Source organism: Pelecanus crispus, chromosome 3 (genome assembly GCF_030463565.1).
Source record: "Pelecanus crispus isolate bPelCri1 chromosome 3, bPelCri1.pri, whole genome shotgun sequence".
Classification (NCBI taxonomy): domain Eukaryota; kingdom Metazoa; phylum Chordata; class Aves; order Pelecaniformes; family Pelecanidae; genus Pelecanus; species Pelecanus crispus.
Window position 1 is genome coordinate 2315521 of NC_134645.1, and position 25043 is coordinate 2340563.

Below are 25043 nucleotides of genomic sequence, written 5' to 3' on the forward strand. Positions count from 1 at the left end.
TGCTGCTAACAAAATGCAGCCTACATACTGAAAAACTGTATAGCAGCACTGAGGGGGGGGGAGAAAGAAGATGGCTCAGCTGTTTTGGAACCAATAGATAGTCATCAGAAATATTTATACCGTGATGGTTTGAGACACTTGAAGTGCTTGCAATTAATTGTTGTAGTTCATCCCATGTTCCAATGAGGTAAGCTAGTTGCCAAACAAGATTTAAAAGCAGAAAATTCTTATGTAAACATCAGATATAAAGAAGCTCATGTGCATCTCTGAAAGTTCATTTAATATTAAGAGTTGAAGGCCAGCCACGAATAATGTCCTTTAGTGTATTCAATTGTATTTTAAAATCCTGGATCCCAGGAAGTTGTCTGCTGAACTTCTTTTTCTTCATAACAGATAATTTCATCTCCAATATTGAATTCTACATGCTTGTCCAAACTCAATCCACAATCCATACCCGTTTTTATTACCTGGACATCATCTTTATGATGCTTCAGTGACGATAAAGAGCCTACAAAGAGAAAGTCCGTCAAAGAAAGAGAGCCCACTAACTGATATCAGAGCATAGAAGTGCTTGGGTTTGCCACTCTTAATGTTTCACCTTGCAGCTACAAAATGAAAGCAAGAAAACATAGGGATTGTGAGTGCTTGCAGCTAATCAAAGTGAGACAGCAGTCCTTTCCAGCAGGTAAATCCTGTGATGCTGCTGCTTTTCTACCAGAGTTGGTTAGAAAAAGGACTGGATAACAGTACAGTGACATTTTGCAGCTTTTCTCTAGTAGGAGCAACTCTAAATAGCATATGGGATTGCCCTACCCTGAGCTGCATACATTTTGTGCTAACTTCAGAGGGAACTAGCAGTGTCTAATACCAAACGCAAACACGTGGTTTTATGGTAATTACACTTACCTTTCCAAATAACGTCCCCGTTACGGAGTAACTTAAAACTCATTTTTTTGTCTAGCAGCCCCTTCTGTACTCTGCATCCAGCTACTGGAATTTTGTTTTTTCCTACTGTTACAGAGAAGATGTTGAGAACAGAAGCTTCCCCTAAAAGAAAAAAGTAAAGTTGGATGAAGTACACAAGAATAACAAACTGGCAGTAAGTAGAAGCTATGCTCTTCTACTTACCAAGCTTTATAACAAAACAGGAAAGCAGCTACAGAGGAATAAAAAAATATTTGATACAATAGGAACACTTCATTGGAGAATAAACTTCAGGCCGTGTTGCAAAGCAAAAATTTAACAGTCAGTGAAAACTCACCTATTGTATTCTCCACCACAGATGGGGGTAGTCTGCTATTTAGCTCATCTTTCAAGTCTTCAATAAGTTTGTAGATGATACTGTGAAGTTTAATTTTTATTCCCTTTTTAGCAGCCAGCTGTTTAATACTTTCATTGGCTTTCACACTGAATCCAAATACAACACCTGAGAAATAAAACAATTGCCAAGTGATGACTACAAGAGATCACTCTTTAAACAGCAAGTGAAAGTGCTTGCTGTGTCCATTCTGTGATGCTGAACTTGCAGCACAGGTTAGAATTAGCAGTCAGCAAAACAAGAAACAGCATTTTACCAGTGCTTCCCTTTTAAAGAGGGACTGTTTCCTTCTCCCACTATCGCACACTGACTACTGCTAACCTTGTATCAAATGGCCCAAAAAAGCCCTCATAGAAAGTCCCCTGATGACAGAACCGCAAGTATCAAAGCAGAAACTAACACTTACACAACTCACCAGAGCTTAGGTATGGGGACAAGGACCTCCCCATTTTGGGGCTGGAAAGCCAGCTTGGTTGTCCAAATTAAGCTGGAAGCGAACTCTCATCCACCTGTGGACTATGGCAGGTCCCATGGCCCCACACCCTCTACAGCGGGTGAGAATTACGGGGTACGAACAGGGTCTTTCCAATTACCTCCCTGAGCAAAAGGAAATTCTTTGGTAACCTGCTTTCCTAGCTTTGCCCTGTTTGAGCATCATAAAGCAACCTGAGTGAAGAGTCAGAGTTTAACCTTAACGATTCAACTACTGGCAACAGCTTGTCAGGACTCCTTCCACTTTCATGGAAGACTTCCCTGCCTGCACTACTGTTTGGTGTTAAAGGAAACATTTTTAAGATACGTACAAGTTTACCTTATTGATGCTGCTAATTGTTACTGAGAAAACAAAACCAGAACGAGACCTACCCATTTCAATAGAGTTTGTATTAATTGTAAGTTGATTTTTAAACAGGCACTCACCATTAAATGATTCAGCGAGGCTTATATCAGTTTCACTGATATCTCCCATTCCAAAATGAATGATATCCAATTTACATTCATCGTCAGCATCGTAGCTGTCCAGAATGTTCAGAATAGCCTCAACAGATCCATCCACATCACCTGTGTGTATAAATGGAAGTACTGCTGACTTTGTAGACAAAGAAACACTGAGGTAGAACTAAGGGAACGACAACTCCACGCTATGCAACATAAAGTCTTTTGACATCTATAATTCTTAACATACTACTGAAAATACAGTAAAACACATCTAGCAAGTCTATTAACTCCAAAAATGAACTGAATAAATGCAATAGGATCAGAGGCTCCACATCTGCTGTCATTTTCAGGTCAAGTTTACAGTTTTTCAGCTACTACTGTCACTGTTTGCGTATCACTAAATGTGAGGTCAAACCAAGTTCCTCCCGTCTCATATAGGTTTTACTCAGGAGTTCCTGGGTAAGGGGGTCGGGCTCATAAATTTTCTTGTTGCTCTGGCCCTGCTGGAAGCGCATCCTTTGGACCACTGGATGTTTTCTGATGCCCCTCCCCTTACTGAGAGAAGTTCAATAATCTGTTCAGTTTTAAACTGATCAAACTTCTGGTAACAGAAATTTTGTTCATAGTTTAGGGCTATGCTTCAGACTGAGCATTTGAGAAGCACAGAAACAATGGAGCAGTAAACAGAACAGGACAGCACCTTTAACAATTACCGACAGCACGTTTTTGTCCACCTCTGTTCTCTCTCTAGGCTTTGAAAACATGAGATGCTTATTGGCCTTGTACAGCACCGCCTTCCTCTGCCTCCAGGTCAGATGGGCTAGCTTCTGTTGCTTCTTCTCATATTCCATCCTGTGTTCCTTTTGCTTCGCTTCAATAACTTCCACATCCCTTTTCATCCTCTCCTGTTGTTCAACATAAGTTCTCCAAGCCACAACTTCATGCGCCCTTTGCTGAGCAGGAAGAGACAGAAACATTACCTTTCAAAGCACTGCATCAGAAAGCTCCACATGAATGCAGTTTCATCCTTTTGCATCTTCTCTACAGGCTCACTCATTTTCTTTCACATTTAACAATAGGTTTTGCTGCCAGGATGGCAGAGAATGAACACAACAGCTTCCTCCCTGGGCTACGACAACATGACTCAAGGCCTGTTTTTAGGGTATCTCTGCATTGCAGAAGAGAATTACTGCTCGTTCTTTCATGTGGTATTTGTCCAGCTCTCACCACACCTATTTCAAGCTGTATTTTATGCATATTCTTTTGTCAGAAACTAGTTCTCTCATTCTAAAATTAAAACACTGCTACCATTAAGTGCTGGACGGTTCTCCAGGTAGGGTAATAGTGTGATCACACAGAAGAGAAAAGTCTTCTGTGCTTTTAGAAAGGGAACACGTTAGAACATAGCCCCCGCAGAAGCCATGCAGGGCTGCGGTCATTGCAAACAAAGCGTGGAGGAAGGCAGGATGAGCGTGAGAAGCAAAAGCATGAACCAAAGGTGACTCATCTTTAATTCCAGAGGCAGCCTGCTTTCTTCATGTGACTGCAAAGCAGGCTGATCTGGATGCATGGAGATGAGGAGAGGACAGTCCAGCAGGGAGAGGTGGGGGCAGTGGAAAAGCAAGAGGCAGCACGCAAACCCTCATTCCTCTTACAGAACACCTAGCTCAGGTCTCTCAATACCTGTGCTCAGCCTTTGTCTTTCATCAGATTATCTGGGTTATTTAGAATGAAAGCTGTCACTTATTTTTTACTCAACTCCTTCCCATCCACCTTACTGCAGTGTAAGTTTTCCATTAAACGGTTCTTTCTGTACCTCAGATTCTACTTCAAGGATTTCGTCTCCTGCCGAAGGGACTTCCTTCCAGCCCATGATTTCCACCGGGATGCCAGGAGAGGCTGCATCTACAGCTTTGCCATTCTCATCAAACATGAAACGCACTTTTGCCCAGGTCTTCCCTGCAACCAGAACACAGCCTTTTCTCAGAGTTCCTCTTTGGATGATGGCTGTGGTAACTGGACTAGTGAAGAGCAGGGGAGAAAAATAACAGACAGAATTAAAGTGACTCTTCTCCCCGTTTTCACCATTAGCGTAGGGAAGCGAACACAAAACAGAACGTACTTGTGATCGATCACAGGCAGAATATTCCTGTGACACATTTTATTAGAGCGCTAATAAAAGTTTAAAGTGACTTGCAAAAAGCCCAAAACCTGTACTGTACTCTTTTCATTTCTGCAGATGAATACAAAATTTGGCATTTGTGAAATCAGCAGCAGACTGATTTTACACATTAAGTGATCCCCCCACCAAAAAAAAACCCCAACCCAAACTCCAACAACTTTCTAGAATTCAGTTCATTTCTAAAAAGGGCAGAACACACCTTGTTTAGAGAACCTGTGAAAGCACTAAGATATTTAAGAGTAAAATGTCATGTTACACACAATTCACCAAAAATTGCATATGCATTATGACTGTTAACTTCATCATTCCTACTTTTTAACGACACTTTAAAAAATACATCTGTTCTAGCATTTTAAAACTATTTTCCTGTGCTTACAGGATTTCCTTTCAGTCATACGATGAATTTTGTCCTATCGGTTTGTAACTTCCTTTTCTGGCTCTCATGCTGTAGAATAACATTTCAAGGCTTTAGTTACAAACACTGCAAAGAAACTGTTACAGTTTATCTAACAACAACAACAAAAAGTTCCATGCTAAACGTAAATATTGAGGTACAACCCACCTGAACAGTATCTCTGCATTGTTACAAATGGCTTCATTAAAGCTGTAAAGGCAGCAGATTACTTACCCTTTCCCTTTGTCTTTGCGAGACTCAATTACAGTCCCCTCTACCAGCCCCGTGGAATCCGCCTTCAGTTCTAACATCTCTGCTAAAGCAACAGTTGCTTCTGCTAAAACCATGAGGTTTTCACCCTGTATAAAACCAAACACACACAAAATATAAAGGATAAAGGAAGTGCCAAGCGCCCAATTAAAGTGAGAGCAGAAGTTGAAATCTTAGCGCCAAATTCCCCCATTTAATTCCAAACTTCTAACAATGCAATACAGCCCAACAGCACAGACGCCTTTGCCTTCACGGTAAGATGGCATTAAAGTAATGAACTATTCAGACCGTTGTACTGCTGGTCCAGAAGGTACGAAACATTAGGAAGCACAGCTTCCTTCTCTGTTCATAGCATCCGGGTTACAAACACAGAAAAACACCTTGCAATATTCTGCTACAAGTATATTAGGAATGCAAATAAAAAAAAAACAACCCAAAACACACACAAACCAAAACCCACCCCAACTACCCCCCCAAATAAAACCCAACAAACAAAACACCTAAACAGCCAAATTGAAACTTGATGACATCTGCCATGCAGTCAAGACTCCAAGACATCAAAGAGACAGACCTGTTGGTCTGTTTTCTTCTTTTTCCTCTGTTCTATTTACATTTTATTTTTGAGAACAGATACAATGAGCTAGCTGTCAGTCAGCAGATCCAGATCTACAGGAATTAGGACAACAACATGTGCTACGGAGGTGAATGGAGAAGCCATTTTTATGTATGCCTATTTTTAGGTGTAAGGGCATGACGTCAAAAGGTCTCGAACTTGCTTGAAATTTTAGAAAATGACTTGGGATGCATTTAGAAAGATAGCGATAAACCTAAGACACTGCTGCATCGGTTTAGACAAAGCAGCTTTGGCCACCACAAAACTAAGAGAACTCAAGTTCAGATTTTAGTTCAATTTTTAGCTATCAGTTGTTTGCAAGGATAAGATGGTAAATCTTGTAAGACCACTAGAAAACTGTGTTCCTGCAATTATGCATCTGTTATGAAAATATTTATTTACCCTCGTTTGAATTTCTCCCTTCATGCATAGCATTATCACCAACCTTGATTTTGCACTAATTTCATACAATGAGCAAACGGGTTTTAGGATGAACCTGAAAAATATCCGCCAAATTTCCGGAAGAAAAATGAGATATTATGTCTCACTGAAGGTCTGAGCCTCAAAATACGATAGGAGCACATTTCAAATAATTCTGGTGAGAGCCAGCAGCACTTAGCTCACGGTAAGGGGTCAAATACCAGGAAGACAGCACTTATTTTCCAGCTGCCAAATAAAAATGCAGCCGTATGCACGTACTGGACACCCATGAACACCATCACTTTTTCCACCAAAACTTTACCTTGAGCGCAGAAATATTTACAGCTTGAACATCACCTCCAAACTCTTCACAGACCACATCGTGAGCCAGCAGTTCCTTCTTTACTCTTTCAGGATCAGCTTCAGGTTTGTCACATTTATTAATGGCGAGGATAAGAGGAACTAAAAAGAGAGAAAAAAACAAACTCGTTACCAACCTAAGCAAAACTTGCTGCTACGAGCACAACTGCAATAAAAGGTTAAAGCAGGTTATGACCACCTAGAACAAATCACCTCACTTGGCGCCTATTCCTGAGCCGCCACTGAGATCTGAGCTACCACAAGTAAGCCAGAGGAGTTATCCTAGCAGGGAAGGGGAAAATACCCCAGCAACCCCACCACCACCACCCTACGAGGGCTTTTTTCACAAACCTGCAAGTCCTGCAAAAATATTAGTATTTTACTATGTTTATGTGTTACTGCAACATTCAGGGTATTTTCAAACACCTTCCCAGGGGAGAAGGAACGGGACTACGACAGTTACTTCCCAAGTTCTGTGGATTCCAATTCAAGGAGTTACTTTTGAGAGGTGAGCAAACGTTTGCGAAGCGCTCATTATTTGAGCTGCATAATAATGCATGTCATCTTGTATATTAACTTTGTGTACTGGGCTTGCCGCTCACTTCCAAATGTGATATTAACAAGTTAAACACCATACCTCCTGCATTTTTAGCATGTTGAATAGATTCTATAGTTTGTTCCATCACTCCATCTTCCGCCGCTACAACCAGTATGACGATGTCAGTAACATGGGTACCTCTTGCTCGCATGGCTGAAAAAGCTGCATGTCCAGGAGTATCAAGAAAAGTTATCTTTTCCCCAGAAGGCAAATGCACTGTGAACAAATGTATACGGTACTTTTTAAAATCGGCATTTCACATAGTTTTATTTGACCTACTGTAAATCAAGCATCGCTCCTTTGAGAACTTTTTAAATAATGATGACATATTTTAGGCAGACAGGTAACTGTTGGCATGGAGGTCAAAGGTGCTTTTAATTCCTCAGGAAAGAAAGAGTGTCCTGGGATCGTTCATAATCCAGAAGAGTCTAAATATAATTTCAACTGCGCAGACAATCCACTTTGAAGTCCCACCCACGTATTTATGACAGTTATCACAAGTTATGATTTCCTTTTTCACTGCTTACATATAAACTGTTTATGTTGCAATGTTTTTCCCCAATGAACTGGCAGCAAGTCAGCCCATTACGTAAGACGGAGAGTAAACCGTTTCATACGCGTGTGCACGTACACTTGAATCGTACCAAGAAAAGCACCAATGTGTTGTGTAATGCCTCCTGCTTCCATTGATGCCACTTGAGTTTTCCGTAGACTGTCAAGTAAGGTTGTTTTCCCATGATCAACATGGCCCAATATAGTAACAACCGGGGGCCGTGGGGTTAGTACTGCCGGGTCTGCGGGAGGCCTACAATCAAATAAAAAACGTGTTTTGTAAATACCAAAAAAGTTCATTAAGCGACACTCACGCCCACTATGGCTAACGAAGAGCCGTTTACCAGAACTCAGTGATGAACAGGTGAGCCTAGCTTCTCGCCACTGTGATCACAAATCTTAGCTACACCACAGTTAGCCCTCTCAGTACTCAGTCTTACTGCTGCATCAATTAATACAGCAATTCAGTATATCAAAGAAGAATTGGCTTTTCTTCAGAAAATGGCACAGAAAAAGCTCACCTAAACCAAATCAAATCCAAGTATCAGTTTTATGGCCAAAGAAATCAAAATAGTACACTTTACCTTTTAAATATTATCAGGTTGTGACTGTATCAGGTATTATCAACATACCACCAGAACAAAGAAAATACAGTACATGAAAAACACTTGCAGAAACAAATAGGATAAAAAGATAAGAGCCAAAAAGAACAGTCCACAACTTGCCTTTTCACAGCATCTGTGTTTTCTCTTTCTTTTTCCTCTTTCAGTTTTGCTGATTTATACTTCATTCCTGATTTTTTAACAACTAACTTGATTATATCTTCGTGTAAGATGGAATATGGTTCTAGTGAATGAAGGTCAAGGTCTGTGTATAGCAGCGCTTCATAAATATGATCTGTAGAAAAGATAAAGACATTTAACAATTACATCCACAAAAACACGTGGGACAAAAAAAACCAAACCCAAAACACTTCATACAGTTTAAGACTTTTTCACTAGTAGTTTATATGGTGCTAATAAGTTTCATTCACAAAGCATTCTTCCTTTAGATTTATCTAAAAGTTCCTGTTATGCTACATACTTGCAGAGAACTTGATTCAGAAAGATGTACCAAAAATAAGTGCCTCATTACAATCTTATCTTTCACTCAAATTTTCATAGCTCCCTTTTCCATTAACCCCTAAGAAGAAAACACCTGAAACTCATCTAAACCAAAAAGCAAAGGTGCAAATCTGCTTCTCTCATTGCTGAGAGGGAAGTTTGCCAGAAGAAGCACCCAGCTGGATAAAAAGAGATTGGAGATTGATAGAATACAAGTATGGAATTATTTTGAATGTCAACAATCAAAACGTGCTAATAACCCCCCTAAAACATCACTAAAACGGGTCAAGCTGAGCCACAATACAACCAGGAATGGCTCATGGGGTTAAAAGAGCAAGCCTGTTCCTGTAACCCAGTTGTTAGGGCAGTCACCTAAAGAGGGGAGTGTTTCCAGACAAGTCCTGCCCGCTCCCAGTTAATGAAATGACTGTTTTAATGAAATACATATTGCTCCCAAATCCAAGATCCCTGCTCCCGGGGTTGGATTACGGGCTGAAGCTCTTTTTGCCTTCTCCCTATAGTCATGAATTCTTTAATCGCAGGGGTCCAGCTTTGACAAACCAGGGTGCAACGCCTTCCCTTCCAGAATAATTCAGCACTTAGGAAACACAGTCATAAAGAACAGCCTGCATGGATCCGAAGCCTTTCTGCTGGAGATGGAAGAGAGTCCTGGTTTCTTCCCATGAAAATGTCTTGCCTGGTAATTTGGCTAGCCCAACTTTTTTTCTCTTTAGTCTGCCATTGTGTCTACCAGCATTTCCTTTGGTATGGATACAATCTACCTGGCTAAGGGAGGGATTTAGCAACCACTAACGCACACCATCGTAGACATCTTTGCCTTTACCACTCATGAAAGTAGCATGATAGATTTTAACTGTTGTGTTTCATTCAATCTCAAGCAACAGAGCAGGCTCTCACCTATGTCTTTACCCATAGCTCGTGCAAGTTCCTCAACAGTCATCTTCTGCCTTATCTCCACTTCACCTTTTGTCAGCGGTATCTTCTTTTTCTTCTTTTTTGCCTCCTACATGGAATTAGACACGTATATAGGAACACATAGCTGGCATAAACCAAGAAATAATAAAAACAATATTAAAAAGACAATGGTCTCAAGCCATATGATGTCAACGCATCTTTTTTACTACAATACTAATGAATTACAATAAATGAATGACTTAACACATCATACTGAATATTTAAACTGTACAGCATACTACACTTAATGTTTTTTCAATTTTTCAAAACAAGGAAAAAAATCAACAAAGTAATTTTCATTTTTCTTTGCAATAATTTCCTCCTGCCCCTGCAAGAATCATGATGCTGCCAGTATAAGCACTTTAAGTCAATATTTGAGAGGGAGTCACAATACAGTCATAACTTAAGTACTTTTTGTCTTATAAATTTATAGCAACTTCTCTATATTCGTTGCTAAAGCTCTTTTTCTTGGTAATTAAAATGCTCAAACTGAGCTCTTGTACTTTGAAATTTCACATAAAACCAGAGATTATTGGATTTTGTTAATTACCTCCTTTGTAGCTAGATGTCTGTGTTGCGATAAGGCAACACTGATTAATTTGTCTTTTTGCCAGAACTGCGGATACAGAAGAAGAGACGACACAGGATGTGCAGATGACTGCACAGGCTTCCATTGTGCTCTGTAAACTTTTCTGTAGGAGAGAGTACGCAGCTGCCGGCAAGCACCACGTAACTGGACCAGGTTTTCAAACTTTAGGATCAACCCTCGATTCATTTCCTCACTGAAAATACAAAGGGCACATTGAAATCAGTCTCAAAGCTGAAAGATACTCTTTTGTGTGATAATACGGACAGGAACAGAAGGCACAAATGTTATGTTTCAAAATGGGCTTTTTAATGCTGAAAAAAGTTGAACTATTTAGTAACTGTTCCAGTTCTTCAGTTTCCTTAAGTGCTTCACCTTTCTCCACTATCCCATTGCAGACACACAAATCTACTAATATCGCCATGGCTTGCAAATCTTTCACCTATCTCAGCTGATCTTTAATATAAAATATTAAATATTTATATATAAATATAATTATTAAAAAAAAGTAAAATCCCCGTTTCAGGTTCTTTGACACTACCTAGAAAAAGGGCACATTTGCACTCCTCGTGCTATACTGATAAAAGTTATCCAGGTGCAACGTATCTCTCTAAGCCAGTAAAACACATTTGCACAACACCGCTTACATGAGCATACCCCACCACTAAGAGACTGCAGCACTGGAGTAACACCAGTGCTGTCACATGGACAGAGGAGGCATTTGAGGCTAAGCCCTGGCTTAGCAATCAAGCTTTCCACAATGCTTCTGTCAGATCATCCCACATCTTGTTTTAACCATCTTAACTTTGGGTTGAGTCATTTTGCTAATTATCCTGTACAAGAGTCTCCTATTCGAACTTCTCCTCTTGTTCAGAGTTTCCTATTTTGTCTTTCTGCTCAGTGACGCTGCTCTCTCTACCTTCTATGTCTTCTCTCAAAGGTGGCTTTGTACCATCTTCCAAGCAGCTCCAAATGACTGAAATGCTATCAGTTCCTCCCAGAATGGCTGCGGCCCCTTTAAAAACTCTCTTGTATCCGGATACCTGCAGGAAGTGAGCAGATGACAAACTAACCAACCAAAAACAACTAGTTGGTTTTTTTTTCCCCCCCCTAAAGAGAACTTTAAAGGGGCAGAAGCTGTAAAACCGAGGAAGCCCCAGGAGCTACCACACACCGAAAACTAACATAAGGGCAAGGCGAGGCTGGGCAAGCTCCCAGAGGAGAAATTGCTAACTGCAAAGAAACCACTGCTGCCTCTCGGGGCCCGTGGGTCACCAGCGGCGGGGACAGGCGCACCCCCCCAGCTCGTACTGCTCTTACGCTCATCGCTTGGGCGCGTACTGCAGAGAAGCCATCAGGCTACACAGGCCTTTCGCCTAACAAACCGCCTTCACCCCCCGGGAGGCGGAAGGCGGGGGGCCACGGACGCCGAGAGCTGCCTCACAAACAGCCTCCCCCTGCTGCGAGCGGGACCACACCGCAACGCCGCGCCCTGCGAGCCCGCCAAGCTCCCGGCACCTGACAGCCGCAGCCCTCCCCGCGGCCGCACCCCCCCAACACGCCCTTCCCTCGCTGCTCCCCGCCCCGAGACAGCGCTGGCCATCGCGGACGGGACCGGCCCGGGCCCGCCGCCCTGACGGGCCCTCTGAGGGAGCCCACCGCGCGCTCCCCCCCGCCCCTGCGTGCCTGGCGCCGGCCGCGCCGCTCTCTGCGCAGGCGCCGGCCGGGGGGGCGCGAGGGCACCGCGCCTGCGCAGTGGCCGGCGCGCGCGGCCCGCAACGGTCGGGGGCGGAGCCTCCCCTCACAGGAGGCGGGAACCGAGAGCCCCTCAGAGGGCGGAGGATCCGGCTTTTCCTGAGCTCTCTTGCCCTCGTCCTAGGGTTTTGGGGTTTTTTGTAAATGTGTGTATATATATATATATATATACACATACATACATACACACACACACTCTTAAATTTAGGGTTCTCCTGCCTACCGGGAGATAGTAGCTTTTCTCTGCAGTGTCCTCCCACCCACCTCCAATCCAAAGCTTTACCATGGCTGATTTTTTCTTAAGTTCTAATTTGGCATCTCTGAAATAATATCACTTAGTAGACTGGGGGGGGGGGGGGGAGAAAAAAATGTAAGAGGAAGCGCTGTAAGTGGTTTTTTAAAAATCCTTAATGTTGCCTTGTTCATTCTGTTGCCTTGTTCATTCCGTTCTGCCTGGCTGAAAAGGACCTGGGGGTGTTGGTAGACAGTGGCTGAACATGAGCCAGCAGTGTGCCCAGGTGGCCAAGAAGGCCAACAGCATCCTGGCTTGTGTCAGGAATGGTGTGGCCAGCAGGAGCAGGGAGGTGATTGTGCCCCTGTACTGGGCGCTGCTGAGGCCGCAGCTGGAATGCTGTGTCCAGTTTTGGGCCCCTCACTCCAAGAAGGACACTGGGGTGCTGGAGCGTGTCCAGGGAAGGGCAGCGGAGCTGGGGCAGGGTCTGGAGCACAGGGCTGGTGGGGAGCGGCTGAGGGAGCTGGGGGTGTTCAGCCTGGAGAAGAGGAGGCTGAGGGGAGACCTGATCGCTCTCTACAACTCCCTGAAAGGAGGGTGTAGTGAGGTGGGTGTTGGGCTCTTCTCCCAAGTAGTTAGTGATAGGACGAGAGGAAATGGCCTCAAGCTGCGCCAGGGGAGGTTTAGGTTGGAAATTAGGAAAAATTTCTTTACAGAAAGGGTTGTCAAGCATTGGAACAGGCTGCCCAGAGAGGTGGGGGAGTCCCCATCCCTGGAAGCGTTCAAAAAAACGGGCAGATGTGGCACTTTGGGACATGGTTTAGTCTAGTCTACCCTTGATTGGCTTAGTGTGGACTTGGTAGTGTGGGTTAATGGTTGGACTGGATGATCTTAAAGGGCTTTTCCAACCTAAACAATTCCATGATTCTATGATTCTAAAGCCCAGAGACAATCCCAAGATAACATCCTATGTCATCCTTGGGGTCCGCCTGGGACAGCACTGCTTCTACAGCTATCTCCATCAGGCGGCTGCAAACTCCGTGTTACAGGTAATATCCGTGTTACAAGTAACTAATAAACCCATAGTTTAATTTCCTCTACGTATGTTGGAGCTGTGTATTTTACACGCTTTGCCCGTAACGCGGGACTTGCATAGGTGGTTTTCTGCACGCTTGCAATAGGTGGTAGCTACGTGTTTTGCTGCTCTCAGTATCTCGCTACTGCAAGTATTTGCTCGTTTTGTCAATTTTGCTGAGAACTGACAAAAAAACCCGTGTATTTCAAAGGCACCATCTGCTGATGAACATGCCAGGTGCTAGCCGATTATCTTAAAACACACAGGGCCCTTGAGGGTTTCTCCAAAGGTAGAATGGGAAGAATCACCTCAAAAATAAACCACAGTAAAAAAGCTTAAATAGCAAAGGTTGTACAAAGGGCATTAAACGCAGTCTGTGTTCCTGCACAGGGAGGCAAATCGGGCAGAAAGACGGCGTGAGCACACGGACACCACTGAGCTGCCAGCCCGCACGCTGAGGGCGATGCGTCCTTCACGCGACGGAGCTGTCTGGGGAGCCTGGGATAGACCTGAAAAAATGTTTTATTTGAAAGATAAATTTGGCATGCAAGCCAGTCACCAGTGTTTACTGCAAATCTGCTTTTTTGAGTCCATCTTCTGTTGGATGCTGCCTGGAAATCTTTCTGTGCGTTGCTGTGAGGCTCTGGGAATTAGTGTGGGATCATATTTTATCCACATGTCTCTTAACCACAGATTCATACTGTTTTAATTTAAAGCTTTATTATAGATTGTCCATTTTTCTGAAGGGCAAACTGAAAACAATTTCTGATGTCATGGGTCAGGACGGTGGTTTGGGTTGTAGAAATATTTTCCGCTTAAGTATGTGGCCGTCAATGCTTGGCTTTGTCCCTTAGTTGCAGTTTGTGATTATTATTGGTTGCCTTTAAAAAAAAACCCATTTGATTATGCAGTTCTCATTTTTAGAGTGCACAATTAACTGAAGAGTGTACCTTACTTTGTCTAGCTTTGAATTTTTCTCAACTTCTGTATTTAGCAGCAACATTTTCAGCAAAACTGTACACAGGCAGCAAGGTAGCATGTGAAATTACAGTAAGCACATAGAGGAAGAATTTAATTGGTACATATTTGAGACAAATACCTGTTTTGAAACCAATATGTGAACCAAATACGGTTCACGCTGGATGTGAAAACCTGGCTTCAAGCTGCGTCAGGGGAGGTTTAGACTGGATATTAGGAAAAATTTCTTCATGGAAAGAGTGGTCAAGCATTGGAACAGGCTGCCCAGAGAGGTGGTGGAGTCACCATCCCTGGAAGTGTTCAAAAAATGTGCAGAGGTGGCACTTTGGGACATGGTTTAGTGGGCATGGGGGTGCTGGGTTGATGGTTGGACTGATGATCTTAGAGATCCTTTCCAACCTTAGTGATTCCTAGTTTTTACTTTCATTAAAAATAATCCAGCCACCAAGCCAGGAAACATGAAATTGCTACTCTACCCTTAACTGGTTTAGTGGTGGACTTGGTAGCGTTGGGTCAATGGTTGGACTGGGTGATCTTAAAGGTCTTTTCCAACCTAAATGATTCGATGATTCTATGTCAAAGCAATGCATTGTTTCAATGTCACTATTTGACAAGGAAAGAGAGGGATTGTTTTAGGAAACATGAAACATATGGAACTGTGTGGGAAGCGGGTGGTACTACAGGGATTCAGATGGAGCAGTGCTACAGAGAACTTTGTTCTCCAGCCAGGGGAGGCCGAAGGAGGAGGGCAGGAGGCCCGCGGAGCTGCAAGACGGGAGGCACAGCCAGATTTTTCTGCCCCTAAGGAGACAGCAAGGTCTCTGGCGTGTCACCGGGTCACAGAAGCGTGGAGGTGGGAAGGTGCCTCTGGAGACCGTCTCAACCCCTGGCTCAAGCAGGGTCAGAGGGAGCAGGCTGCCCAGGATTGTGACCCATCAGGTTTTGGGTGTCTCTGCAGATGGAGACTCCACAGCCTCTCTGGGCACCCCGTTCCAGCCTTTGGTTTGAAGGCAAGGGCCTCAGCAACCCGCTCCCAACTGCCCCGCTTTCAGTTCGACCTGATGGCCAAGACCACTAATTTTTTAAAGTGCACCCTGTACTCACACGCTTCAGACCTAACTTAGGAAAAAATCCAAACCCCAAAACCAACTTCCCAATTAAAAGTGCTACAACAGCAATAATGCATTCAGTGTTATATCTAGGTCTGAAGCGTAGGTTTTGTTCTTTTTTTCCTTACCAAAACTTACTGCAAATGTAGTCTATTCACAGCTTGCTCCATGCCCGGTCCGGCCCAGTGCTCTCCACCAGTGTTGTCCCAAAGACGGGCTCTTTACCCGCTGTGCAAGAACCAATTCACACCCCGAGTCGCGATCTTTGCTTTATGCCGTTTCTGCGCAGAGGTGGGTGCCGGGTGGTAACTCCACAAAGCTAGCGCACCCCGTTATCCTCGCTTCCCATATTTATACAATTAAACAAAGTCACTATGCCTACAGTTAACACCGACTTGTCACTCCTTGTTTTTTTTCTACTTTTGCTTCCACACCTACTTGTTAGTGGTTAGTTATTTCTACTTTTGCTTCCACACCTACTTCTTGTTACTTCTACTTCTGCTTCCACACCTAGTTAGTCGTTAGCTATTTCTACTTCTGCTTCCACACCTACTTGTTAGTTATTTCTACTTTTGCTTCCACACCTACTTGTTAGTTGTTATTTCTCCTTCTGCTTCCACACCTACTTGTTAGTCATTAGCTATTTCTACTTTTGCTTCCACAGCTGTTAGTCCTTGGTTATTTCTACTGTTGCTTCGACACCTCCTCGTTAGCTGTTGGTTATTTCTCCTTTCACTTCAATTTAAAGACATGGCTCCCTTTAAAATCCCTATGCATGCTGAGTGGGTAAGGGTCTCCTTTTGGAGGTGGGCAGCACTTTCCACATAGCCGTGGTGTTCACGTTATAATTAGCTGGCTCACTCAGGCGACGCTAATTAGTGGATCTTGCCGACTAGTAGAAGAGGCGCGAAGGGGCGTTTCGGCGCTCAAGGATGCACGTTGTTGTTTTGGGGATCTCGCTGCTCCTCCCTCCAGACGCCCCGGTGCCTGTTATCCCAGCACACCCCTCCTCAGTCGCTCCTCGCCAGGACCGGCCGAGCAGCCGCGGCCGCCCCGGACCCCCGCGAGCGGGGCAGGCCGAGGGGCCGGCCGCCATTTTGTGGGCCGGCGCTGCCCGACGGAAGGGGCGGCGGCGCTGCCCGCCCCTCGGCCCGGCCCCGGCGGAGCGGCAGGGCCATGGCGGCGGGCCCGGAGCTGCGGGAGGCGCTGGCGCAGCGGCTGCGGGACTTGGGCATCGCCGCCGTCACCGCCGAGCACCCCCAGGTAGGGGCGGCCGCCGCCGCCACCCCTCCCCGCCGGGCCCCGGCCCCTCCCGAGCGGGCTGCGCCGGCCGCGCCCGCTGGGATCCCGGGCGTGAACTGCTCCGTACGGACGCACGGCGCAGGCTGCGGGGCGGCTTTGGGCTCTGCGCCCCGTTTCTTTTTTAACATAACGGAGCATCAGCATGGAAAGCGTCAGACTTTGCATTTCTATCTAGGTGGGCCTACAGGTGCTGGGCCTGGCAGGCAACTTTTGGGGCTTTTGGGGGCTATTTTGAGCGCAGACATTGAGTCGTTCCCCCTCTTCCGCGCTCCCGTCCCCCAGCCCCCCTTCCACGTGGCAGTTTAGGAGCTACAGCCCGTCCCCTTCTTTACCGTGAAGGCGACAGCATGCAACGCGGCATGCACGATGGCTTTCCAGACTTTTCCCAGTTAAACATGCACGCGCCGCATCCTTCCAATCTGCCTGTGGCAGAGCCGGAAAAAGGAGTGCTGTCGGGGCTGCCCTTTTGCATCTCTGAAGCGTGATATTCTTGCCTGTACACGAGATACAAATGATTCGGAAGGCGTGCAGGAGCAGTATGTCACATTTTATTTGCGCTCTTTTAAAATTTCTTCATAAAAGGGTACAGTTTTTAGGCCGAGTATAACATTCAGTATTTTCCAAGTATTTAACAAAAGATACCTGCCAGTATGCAACTAGAAGCCTAATGGGAGATGGAGACTCAGGCTGCACCAATTTTGTTTTCCAGGTGTTCACTGTTGAAGAAATGATGCCCCATGTCCAACACCTAAATGGAGGTCACAGTAAAAACCTTTTTCTTAAAGACAAAAAGAAGAAAGGGTTCTGGCTGGTGACTGTTCTGCACAACAGGCAAATCAATTTGAATGATCTTGCTAAAAAACTGGGCGTCGGAAGCGGCAACCTAAGATTTGCTGATGAAAACGCCATGCTGGAGAAGCTGAAAGTGGGCCAGGGCTGTGCGACGCCGCTAGCCCTCTTCTGTGACCAGGGGGATGTGAGGTTTGTGCTGGATGCCGGCTTTCTGGAAGGTGGCCACGAAAAGGTGTATTTTCACCCAATGACAAATTCTGCAACCATGGGCTTAAGCCCCGATGACTTTTTGAAGTTTGTGAGATCAACAGGCCACGATCCCATCATCATACATTTTGATGAAGACATTAAGTAGATGAAGTTCACGTTTCTGTTATTCGGTGTAGATTTTGTAGAGTGAAACTGGCAAAAGTCTCATTATAAATAAAATTTGAAAAAAACCAGGCTTACTCCTCCCTTTACTTTTTCAATTCTGTAAATTTATATTGTATAATCTGGTGAGAAAAAAAGACTGTCTTCGAATTATTAGAAGTTTAACAGAACATTCTAAAAAAGACAGACACTTGCAAGCTACCACTAAGTAGCCAGTAAGTAGAGAAGGGGTTATTCAAATAATGTTACACTGTTTATTAATAAAATGGATAAACCTGGAAATTTCTGTGTGTGGTACTGGCCTTGAAGGTTTAAATTTAAACCAACATAATTAGGAAATAATTAATTAATGTAGAAGTTCTAAAAATATTTGTCAGTATACACAGGAAAGAGATGTCCAAATTGCGTACCTGTACCCATTTGTCTCCTACTACACATTGCTTTATTATTTTCACCTAGAAAAACCCAACTTAGCTACGCTACAGAAAACACATTTGATTGTCTACAGTTTTAGTTGCATTTTCGCTGTCACGGTATCCTCCCCTTGGGCAAGAATTACTCAGTCCTCTGGCGATTCCCAGATGACACGGCTACCAGCTGCGTGCCTCCCCCCTTCCCAGAGCCTTTCCAAAAGCGGCAGAAGACGAGGAGCCGCCCGGCAGTGGCAGAAGAGCTCCAAGGAATGACGTTGCTGCCGGTTCCTGACCGGGCGCAGCAAGTCCCGGTGACTGGTGGGAGGAAAGTTAACACAACCCGCAACCCTATTCACTTTCGTGTGCCATTTCTACAGAGTCACGAACCCATAGAGGACGTGCGTCTTCTCTGCTCCACTGTACCTTAACCAGCACCTATAGGAACGGAAAGAACGGTACCAGTAGCTGCACTTGAGCCTCTCCCTTCGGGAGAAAGGGACTGCATGTATGCTCATCCGTTGTGTTTAAGAGGTTGAGGGAAGGTTAATTTGGCTTTCAATAGAGAATATATATTTAGTATAGAAAAGTATCTACTATCACAAGAACAAGACCGGTACATTCTCAACGTTAAAATTTCTAATCTAATCCTTCCTCCTCCTCTCCCCTGCCTAAATGAATAAAACCCCCTTCAAGCAGACTATGTGTTGAAGAGAGAAGCAGCAGAAACTCCACCGAGTCCAGTAAACATACCGTGGCAACAAGCACCCGCACAAAACCCAAAGACGGTGGAGTAGTGAAAGTGGGGGACAAAATCTGAAGGTGAGGGGGAAAAGGGCTTTTGAACACAGCCTAACGAAAACGTCACGTGCAAACTATGCCTAAAGGCAAGCAATAGCATCAACACAAGTTGAAACAGAACGGAAACGAAGAATACAGAACCATGAAGAGAAGACACACCGAAGGACTTGCCATCTTGGATGACTTTGCTGTTGCATCACGCTAAAGGATGCGACGCTAACGGTGATAAGGGCAAACATTTCAAAGAAACACAAGACAAAAATCGGCCAACTTGACTCAGTTTCATTCTAGATGGCCAAGACAGTTCTATGAGCTGAGAACATCACAAACATCAGTGTGCTGGATTTTTTTTTCCCCTGTAAGGAAGTGAAATCTTTAATTCTACAGAATGAACAACTACCCTTAACTGAGTAAGAAAAAGCATCTTCTAGGGTAAGGTGAGTTACTTCACAAAGACCCCTACCATGGTGTCCTTCGTGTCCGAAGGATTTGGCACCTGTTCTGAGAGATGTGACCGTAACGACAGAGCACTTCATGATGCAGTGGTTTAAATTCTCCCCTCCACCTGAGGAAGACACAAACCAACCCCATCTACCATGGCTGCCATCTCAAATGGGAAAGAAGAGCCCTAAAAATGTTAACGCTACAGGAAGAGTCACTAGGAAGATGTCCAGATATGTGTGATTTTGTACTTGTTGTTAAATAAAAGACTGAAAGGAACATCCGGTATTTGGGAACATTGGGTTGATTAATGAACTCTGGATCGACAAATGCGTTACTAAATTAGCTAGATATTAAGATAGGGTCTTACCTGTCTTTAAAAGTAAAATTTATCTTACCCTCTGTCTGCCACTCACTCTCCCTCCCCTTGGAGGCTTCTTCTTTGTGGTACCCCAAAATCCTTTATCACTTTAAAAAAAAAAATTGGCGTTGTCAAGGTTTTTAAATCCATAAAGCTTTACATGTGAAAAATTGCTTTAAAGACGCGCACAATAGCAGTTTTACTATGCTTCACGAATCTTAAAATCTGTACGACCTAAAATTTAACTACCTGTGTCCTCAGAAGAGACTGAGGCTTGTCTCCGCAAAAATAACCACCAAGCAAAATCGAAGCTTCAAATACTACATTTCGCAAATCTATAATGATTTCTTTTTGTATTTACTTATGAAATTAGTGTCTTTTTTTTCTTTTTTGTGTAATATCAAAATAGTGTATGGTCAAAAGCTACACAGGTCTACGGAAATAAACAACACGAAACAAACTACACACTGTCCAGAAAAATTCTGCTACAGTTTTATCGGTTTCCTTCCGGCAGAAATACTCACTGAACACATCACCAACTGACCACAACGCCATCACGTAACACCAATATCTTCCCGGTAACATCAGTTTCCAGAAAAAGTGTGTATAAATGTACACACAAAAGAAGAATAAAGATTATTTGGTTTGGCATTTTAATAACATCATTAATAAATGTATACAATGGCAAACATTAAAAAAATCAATATGTCAAGGAAATTACAGTTTTAAATAAGAGCTTTTAAAGTTTTGTTTCACACCTACGTACATTCCTTTAAGGCAGTTTTATTAATATCAAAGCATTATTTACATATACATTATCATCTAACTCTAAAAATCATACATGAGCTCCTTTGTTGAGGCTGCATCATGTCTCGGAAAAAGTTTAGCAATAATACGTGTTGGGAATGTTACTAAATCCTCAGCAGACTATCAGAAAAGTAAATAAAAATTACACATCGTATAGCACTACGACCTCTTCTGTCATCTTGAACTAGCAGAGAGAGATTTGGCAACTCTTGCAGTCAAAAGCTGCGTGTGTACTCTTGTTGTACGCTGTCCAAGAGCTGCCACGTTCTTCCCCTGGGAGTTCCGTGTTTCAGGAAATGCGAAGCGGCTCCCAAATTACATTTACGTTTTTATTTTATTTTAAGGGCACAGACTGGAAAGACTTAAGAAAGGAAAAAGAAAATAGCTGAAAAATCACCAGAGCGCAGATAACCTCCTGACTGCTCTTCTGCTCTGAAACTTCCTTGCAAAAGCAGGTGCTGGGAGAAGTCGATTCTGATCTCTGAAGTCCCAATGCATCCCCCGTGCTGCTTTTGGCTAATTTAGCCAACGCAGCCCCAAATCCCGCTCTGGCCTCTGTACCGATGCCGGTGACGTGGGTCGAACGCCGCTTACGACGGCACGGACGGGCGCTAGCCAGGAGCCCGAGCTGACCTGCCCTAGACGCTGACCTGGCAGGATGAATTCCACCCCCAAACTCCCACCGATTCTCTCACAGAAGGAAACCTTGCTTAGGTTTTTGGATCAGGGGGGTTCATTTCTACTACATGTTATCAATTAAGCAGGAACTGTAAAGTTTGTGACTACCCCCCGCTGTGATGGCACAGATGCTTTAAGAAGGCGTAATAATATGCAAAAAGCAAGCGTAGAAGTGGTGATGGGTAGTCTTGGACAACTTAATGAATACAGAAAAGAGCTGAGCTAATAAATGAACCATCAGGAGACACCTGCGTGACGAAAATGACACGGCCACGTGTGGCGAGGGCAGGTTCCGCGTGCCCAGCGACGCTCCTCGCGGAGAAGCGCGTGCCGTGCGGTCACGGCAATACACCGCTCTCGCCTAATTCCCAGGGTCTCGGAGAATCGGGCACACCTAAACACGCACAACTGCTCGGATTCTGCGAATACAAACAGCATTTGGCACTACGGTTTGTATCTGTTCAAGACACGCGTTCTTCTAAAAATAGCGACTCTGCTATTAAAAGAGTTTGAAGTGCATCAGTCCTCTGTGGTCAAAGAGAGCTAGGAAAATCCAGTCATGATCACACCCTGAAATGAGCTTGAAAATATCGTAATTTAGAATCAGAGATTTCTTCCTAATATTTATGGTATTTCAATTCCCTTCTGTAACAGCTATGCCTTTAGTAAGGGCTACCGGCATTCCAGATTTTCTATCTTTATCTTTGCCTCCGAAATTCTGTAAAGGCAATTTTTCCTTCACTCTCTAATCCCACCCGCCCCTCTGGTGACATCTCGTAGCTGTCAGCGCACGGCTCGGAACGCCCCGCATCCTTCTCAAAAACGTCACAGTGTCAGCTACAGCGTGGGAAATTATTCCAAATGGAACTGTGCTCAGGCTGCCTACGACACCATCGTGGAGCTGGATTTCAGGAGTGCTCCGGGCTTTAGATCACTCCTGGGATTGCTAATCCATGTTGATAAGTTCTGCAAAAATCACTGTGCTTCCACTGAAATCATTGAAAGTCTTCACACCGAGAATAAGGGACCAGAAATGGATGCTAGTGAGAGCTGGTCATTAGAATAAACCAATGATTTTAATGCAATACCAAAAACGCCTTTGGAGGAAGAATGGAAATTCTATACAGTGCAGAGCTGCAAAATTGGTCCTCTTTTCACTTAAGAAAAAAAACCAAGAAATGTTTCAATTATCTGTGAAAACAATCCCAGGCTGGACCCAGTATTTATATTGTAAAACCAAAATATTCTGTTTAGATCTAGATCTTTTAGCACATTTTATCATAAAATGTATTTTGGAAGGAAGTCATTTAAAGGAAAAAAAAAAAAAACCAAGAAAACTTCCCCTTCTAAAGCTTATTGAACTTTCCGCTTCCCCCGCTCTTTTGACAGAATTTCAGTAAAACAAAAAAATGACTTGCCGGTATGCTTTTGAATCTGTTGAACTGCGTTCTCTCTCCAGTGAAAAACAATTCTCTTCCAAGTGTCCCTGACAGCTTGAGACTTTTATAAACGACAAAACCTCAGGAAGCGAGCCGTTACCAAGCTGGAGCGGCTCCACCGCACGGTCGGAGCGGCGGCGTGATCAATCTGCGGGCAGCCTGCAGCCCTAGCTCTGCGAAGATGTCGCGCTTACCTTTAGCTTAGGTGACCGGAGCTAGCTGTGGGTGGAAGTTATGTACGTGCCTGTTGGAAGACAGGACACTAGGAGGTGACACAGTTAACCCTTTAGAACAGGAATAGGAATGCGCTTACTGGTTTGTAATAAAATCAAATTATGATAACTCAGTTTGGATCCGCTTATCAATCCCGTACGCTTCCTTTGAGCTCTCTGCACATGCTTTCAAGACAACAAATGTATGCGACCACCAAATGTACCAATAACATTTGTTGACTTTAATATAAATCAGTAACGAACAAAATGTATCTTACTAATAAAAGATAACCTTAAGGGGAACTGATTGTAAAATGCATATGATATTATTTACATTTCTTTTTGCCATCAAGAAACCTCCTAAGCCACGATCAGAAAAGACAAACAATTTAAAAAAAAAAAAAAAAAAAATCAGTGAATACACAAACATCATAAGACAGTCTTATCCTGGAAATGCCATTTGCTGAAAACAGCCTCATATTAAAATAAAAGTTATAGAAAAATCATACCTAACAATTTCCTGTCAGAAGCATCTGAACATATATATGCAGAATAACTTGGGAATGTGAAAAAACACAGATGACAAACAGTTTCTGTATAATGAGATTATCCCATGACTCCCACTTTCGTTAGTTACCGAACTTTGTCATGTATGTAAACAAATTTTTTTCTCTTGCAGTATGCAACAAAAATCAGCATAAACTTTTTAAAGAGCAATTTCATGCAGATTATGCTAACCAAATAAGGCAGCGAAGTGCCAGTAAGCTGTGAGGTTTTGGTATCTGTATATACAGTCAATTTCAACAAAATACTACAGCATTTATTTTACATTTACAGAAGTAAATATAAACTGCTAGTTATGGGGTTTTTTTGGCTAATTATTAGCAGAAGCTTAAGCAAATCAGCGGCTAATTTCATAAACAGAAGATGAAAGAAGTTTGTTTGTTTTTTTTCCTGGAGTAATTCTTGAGACCTTAAAATTCTTGGTCCTTAGGGAGATGAGAACTGTCCTTTATTCAGTAGATCTTAACAGTGCAATGTGCAATAATTCCTAAGACCATCTACAAATTTTCGGCAGTAGACTCCAGTAGAGCTCCTTGATTCAAGGAAGGAAGGAAGGTAGGTAGGTTTTTATTTCTTGCCTGCTCTAGTCACGAAGAATGTAAAAAATTCCCTTAATTTTTATTAATGATTCCTACAGGCGCTGTCTTGTTACTTCAGATATAAAGGCTTCATACTGAGATACTGAAGGACACTTTTCTCTCTGCGTTCAGTTGAAAGGTAGAAAGAGAAAAGAACATGAGAAAAGCTTAAAGTGTAGAAGTATAAAATACAGAGTTAAGTCACTAACAGAACTAACAGCACTAACAGCATGCATCAAAGATGTTTTAATGAAGTCAAGAGAAGGACAGAATGCCAAAGACAAGCTTTATAAAAAGGCAGTTTCCTTGTAGTATCGAATACTTCGTACGTTTTGTTAAACTCTTCTTTTAGATTTATCTGTCCCTTTCTAAGAACCGACTTCAATATTACTTCTTAATGTGATTTCTTTGAACTTTCTTCTTCAAGAGACTGGAAAAATAAATGGAATTTTGACAGGCAAAAGGCTAAATGGGATGACGTTCCCTGCCTACACAGGCAAAATAACTGCTATAAAGCAACCTGTTCTGGCTTAACTAATAAGCAAGATAGAAGCCAGTTAAGCAAGCAGTATTTACATCTGGTTAATGCAATGTGCACTTGTTCTTATACGTAATGCTGTTAGTTTGTTGTAAATGAAATTAATCTCATTTACATTTTGGGCAGGAAACTCACCACTTGGCCCACATCTCATGTAGTGGGTAATAGAATTAGGAGCTTTGTTGCTCCCTAGACCTGCTTTTTGAATTTCTGCTTTCTGGGATAGCTTCCACATCTGCAGAGAAAAGCATTTCATGTTATTCATTGTGTTTATCAGGACAAGAAAAAAAAC

At 43.3% G+C, this 25043-nt stretch overlaps 3 protein-coding genes across 6 annotated transcripts in view; 1 reads left to right on the plus strand and 2 right to left on the minus strand.

Annotated features, from left to right (window-relative positions):
• Positions 1–136: 136 nt before the first annotated feature.
• On the minus strand, positions 137–15611 carry MTIF2 (mitochondrial translational initiation factor 2). Of its 2 annotated transcripts, none has more exons than XM_075707558.1 (14): positions 15595–15611; positions 10272–10503; positions 9665–9770; positions 8369–8540; positions 7736–7896; positions 7131–7307; positions 6456–6595; positions 5065–5189; positions 4071–4275; positions 2955–3207; positions 2237–2377; positions 1262–1426; positions 907–1047; positions 137–508 (listed from the first exon to the last, which is right to left on the minus strand). In XM_075707558.1, exons 2-14 carry the CDS (start codon positions 10494–10496, stop codon positions 339–341), a joined length of 2181 nt encoding a protein of 726 aa, XP_075563673.1. In that variant the 5' UTR covers positions 10497–10503; positions 15595–15611; the 3' UTR covers positions 137–338. The 2 variants fall into 2 exon arrangements, with proteins under 2 accessions (XP_075563673.1, XP_075563672.1); XM_075707557.1 differs by lacking the exon at positions 15595–15611 and adding an exon at positions 10955–10990.
• A 1021-nt stretch (positions 15612–16632) lies between these two features.
• Positions 16633–17905, plus strand: LOC104035874 (prolyl-tRNA synthetase associated domain-containing protein 1). Its single transcript, XM_075708501.1, has 2 exons — positions 16633–16719; positions 17468–17905. The coding sequence occupies exons 1-2, from the start codon at positions 16633–16635 to the stop codon at positions 17903–17905; spliced, it is 525 nt and encodes a 174-aa protein (XP_075564616.1).
• Positions 17906–24921: 7016 nt separating this feature from the next.
• Positions 24922–25043, minus strand: part of CCDC88A (coiled-coil domain containing 88A) — a 76316-nt gene continuing 76194 nt past the window's right edge. For all 3 annotated transcript variants that reach the window (XM_009489301.2, XM_075707005.1, XM_075707004.1), the window contains one exon: positions 24922–24986. In XM_009489301.2, the coding sequence (XP_009487576.1) occupies positions 24922–24986 (65 nt within the window). The remainder of the gene's footprint in view (positions 24987–25043) is intronic.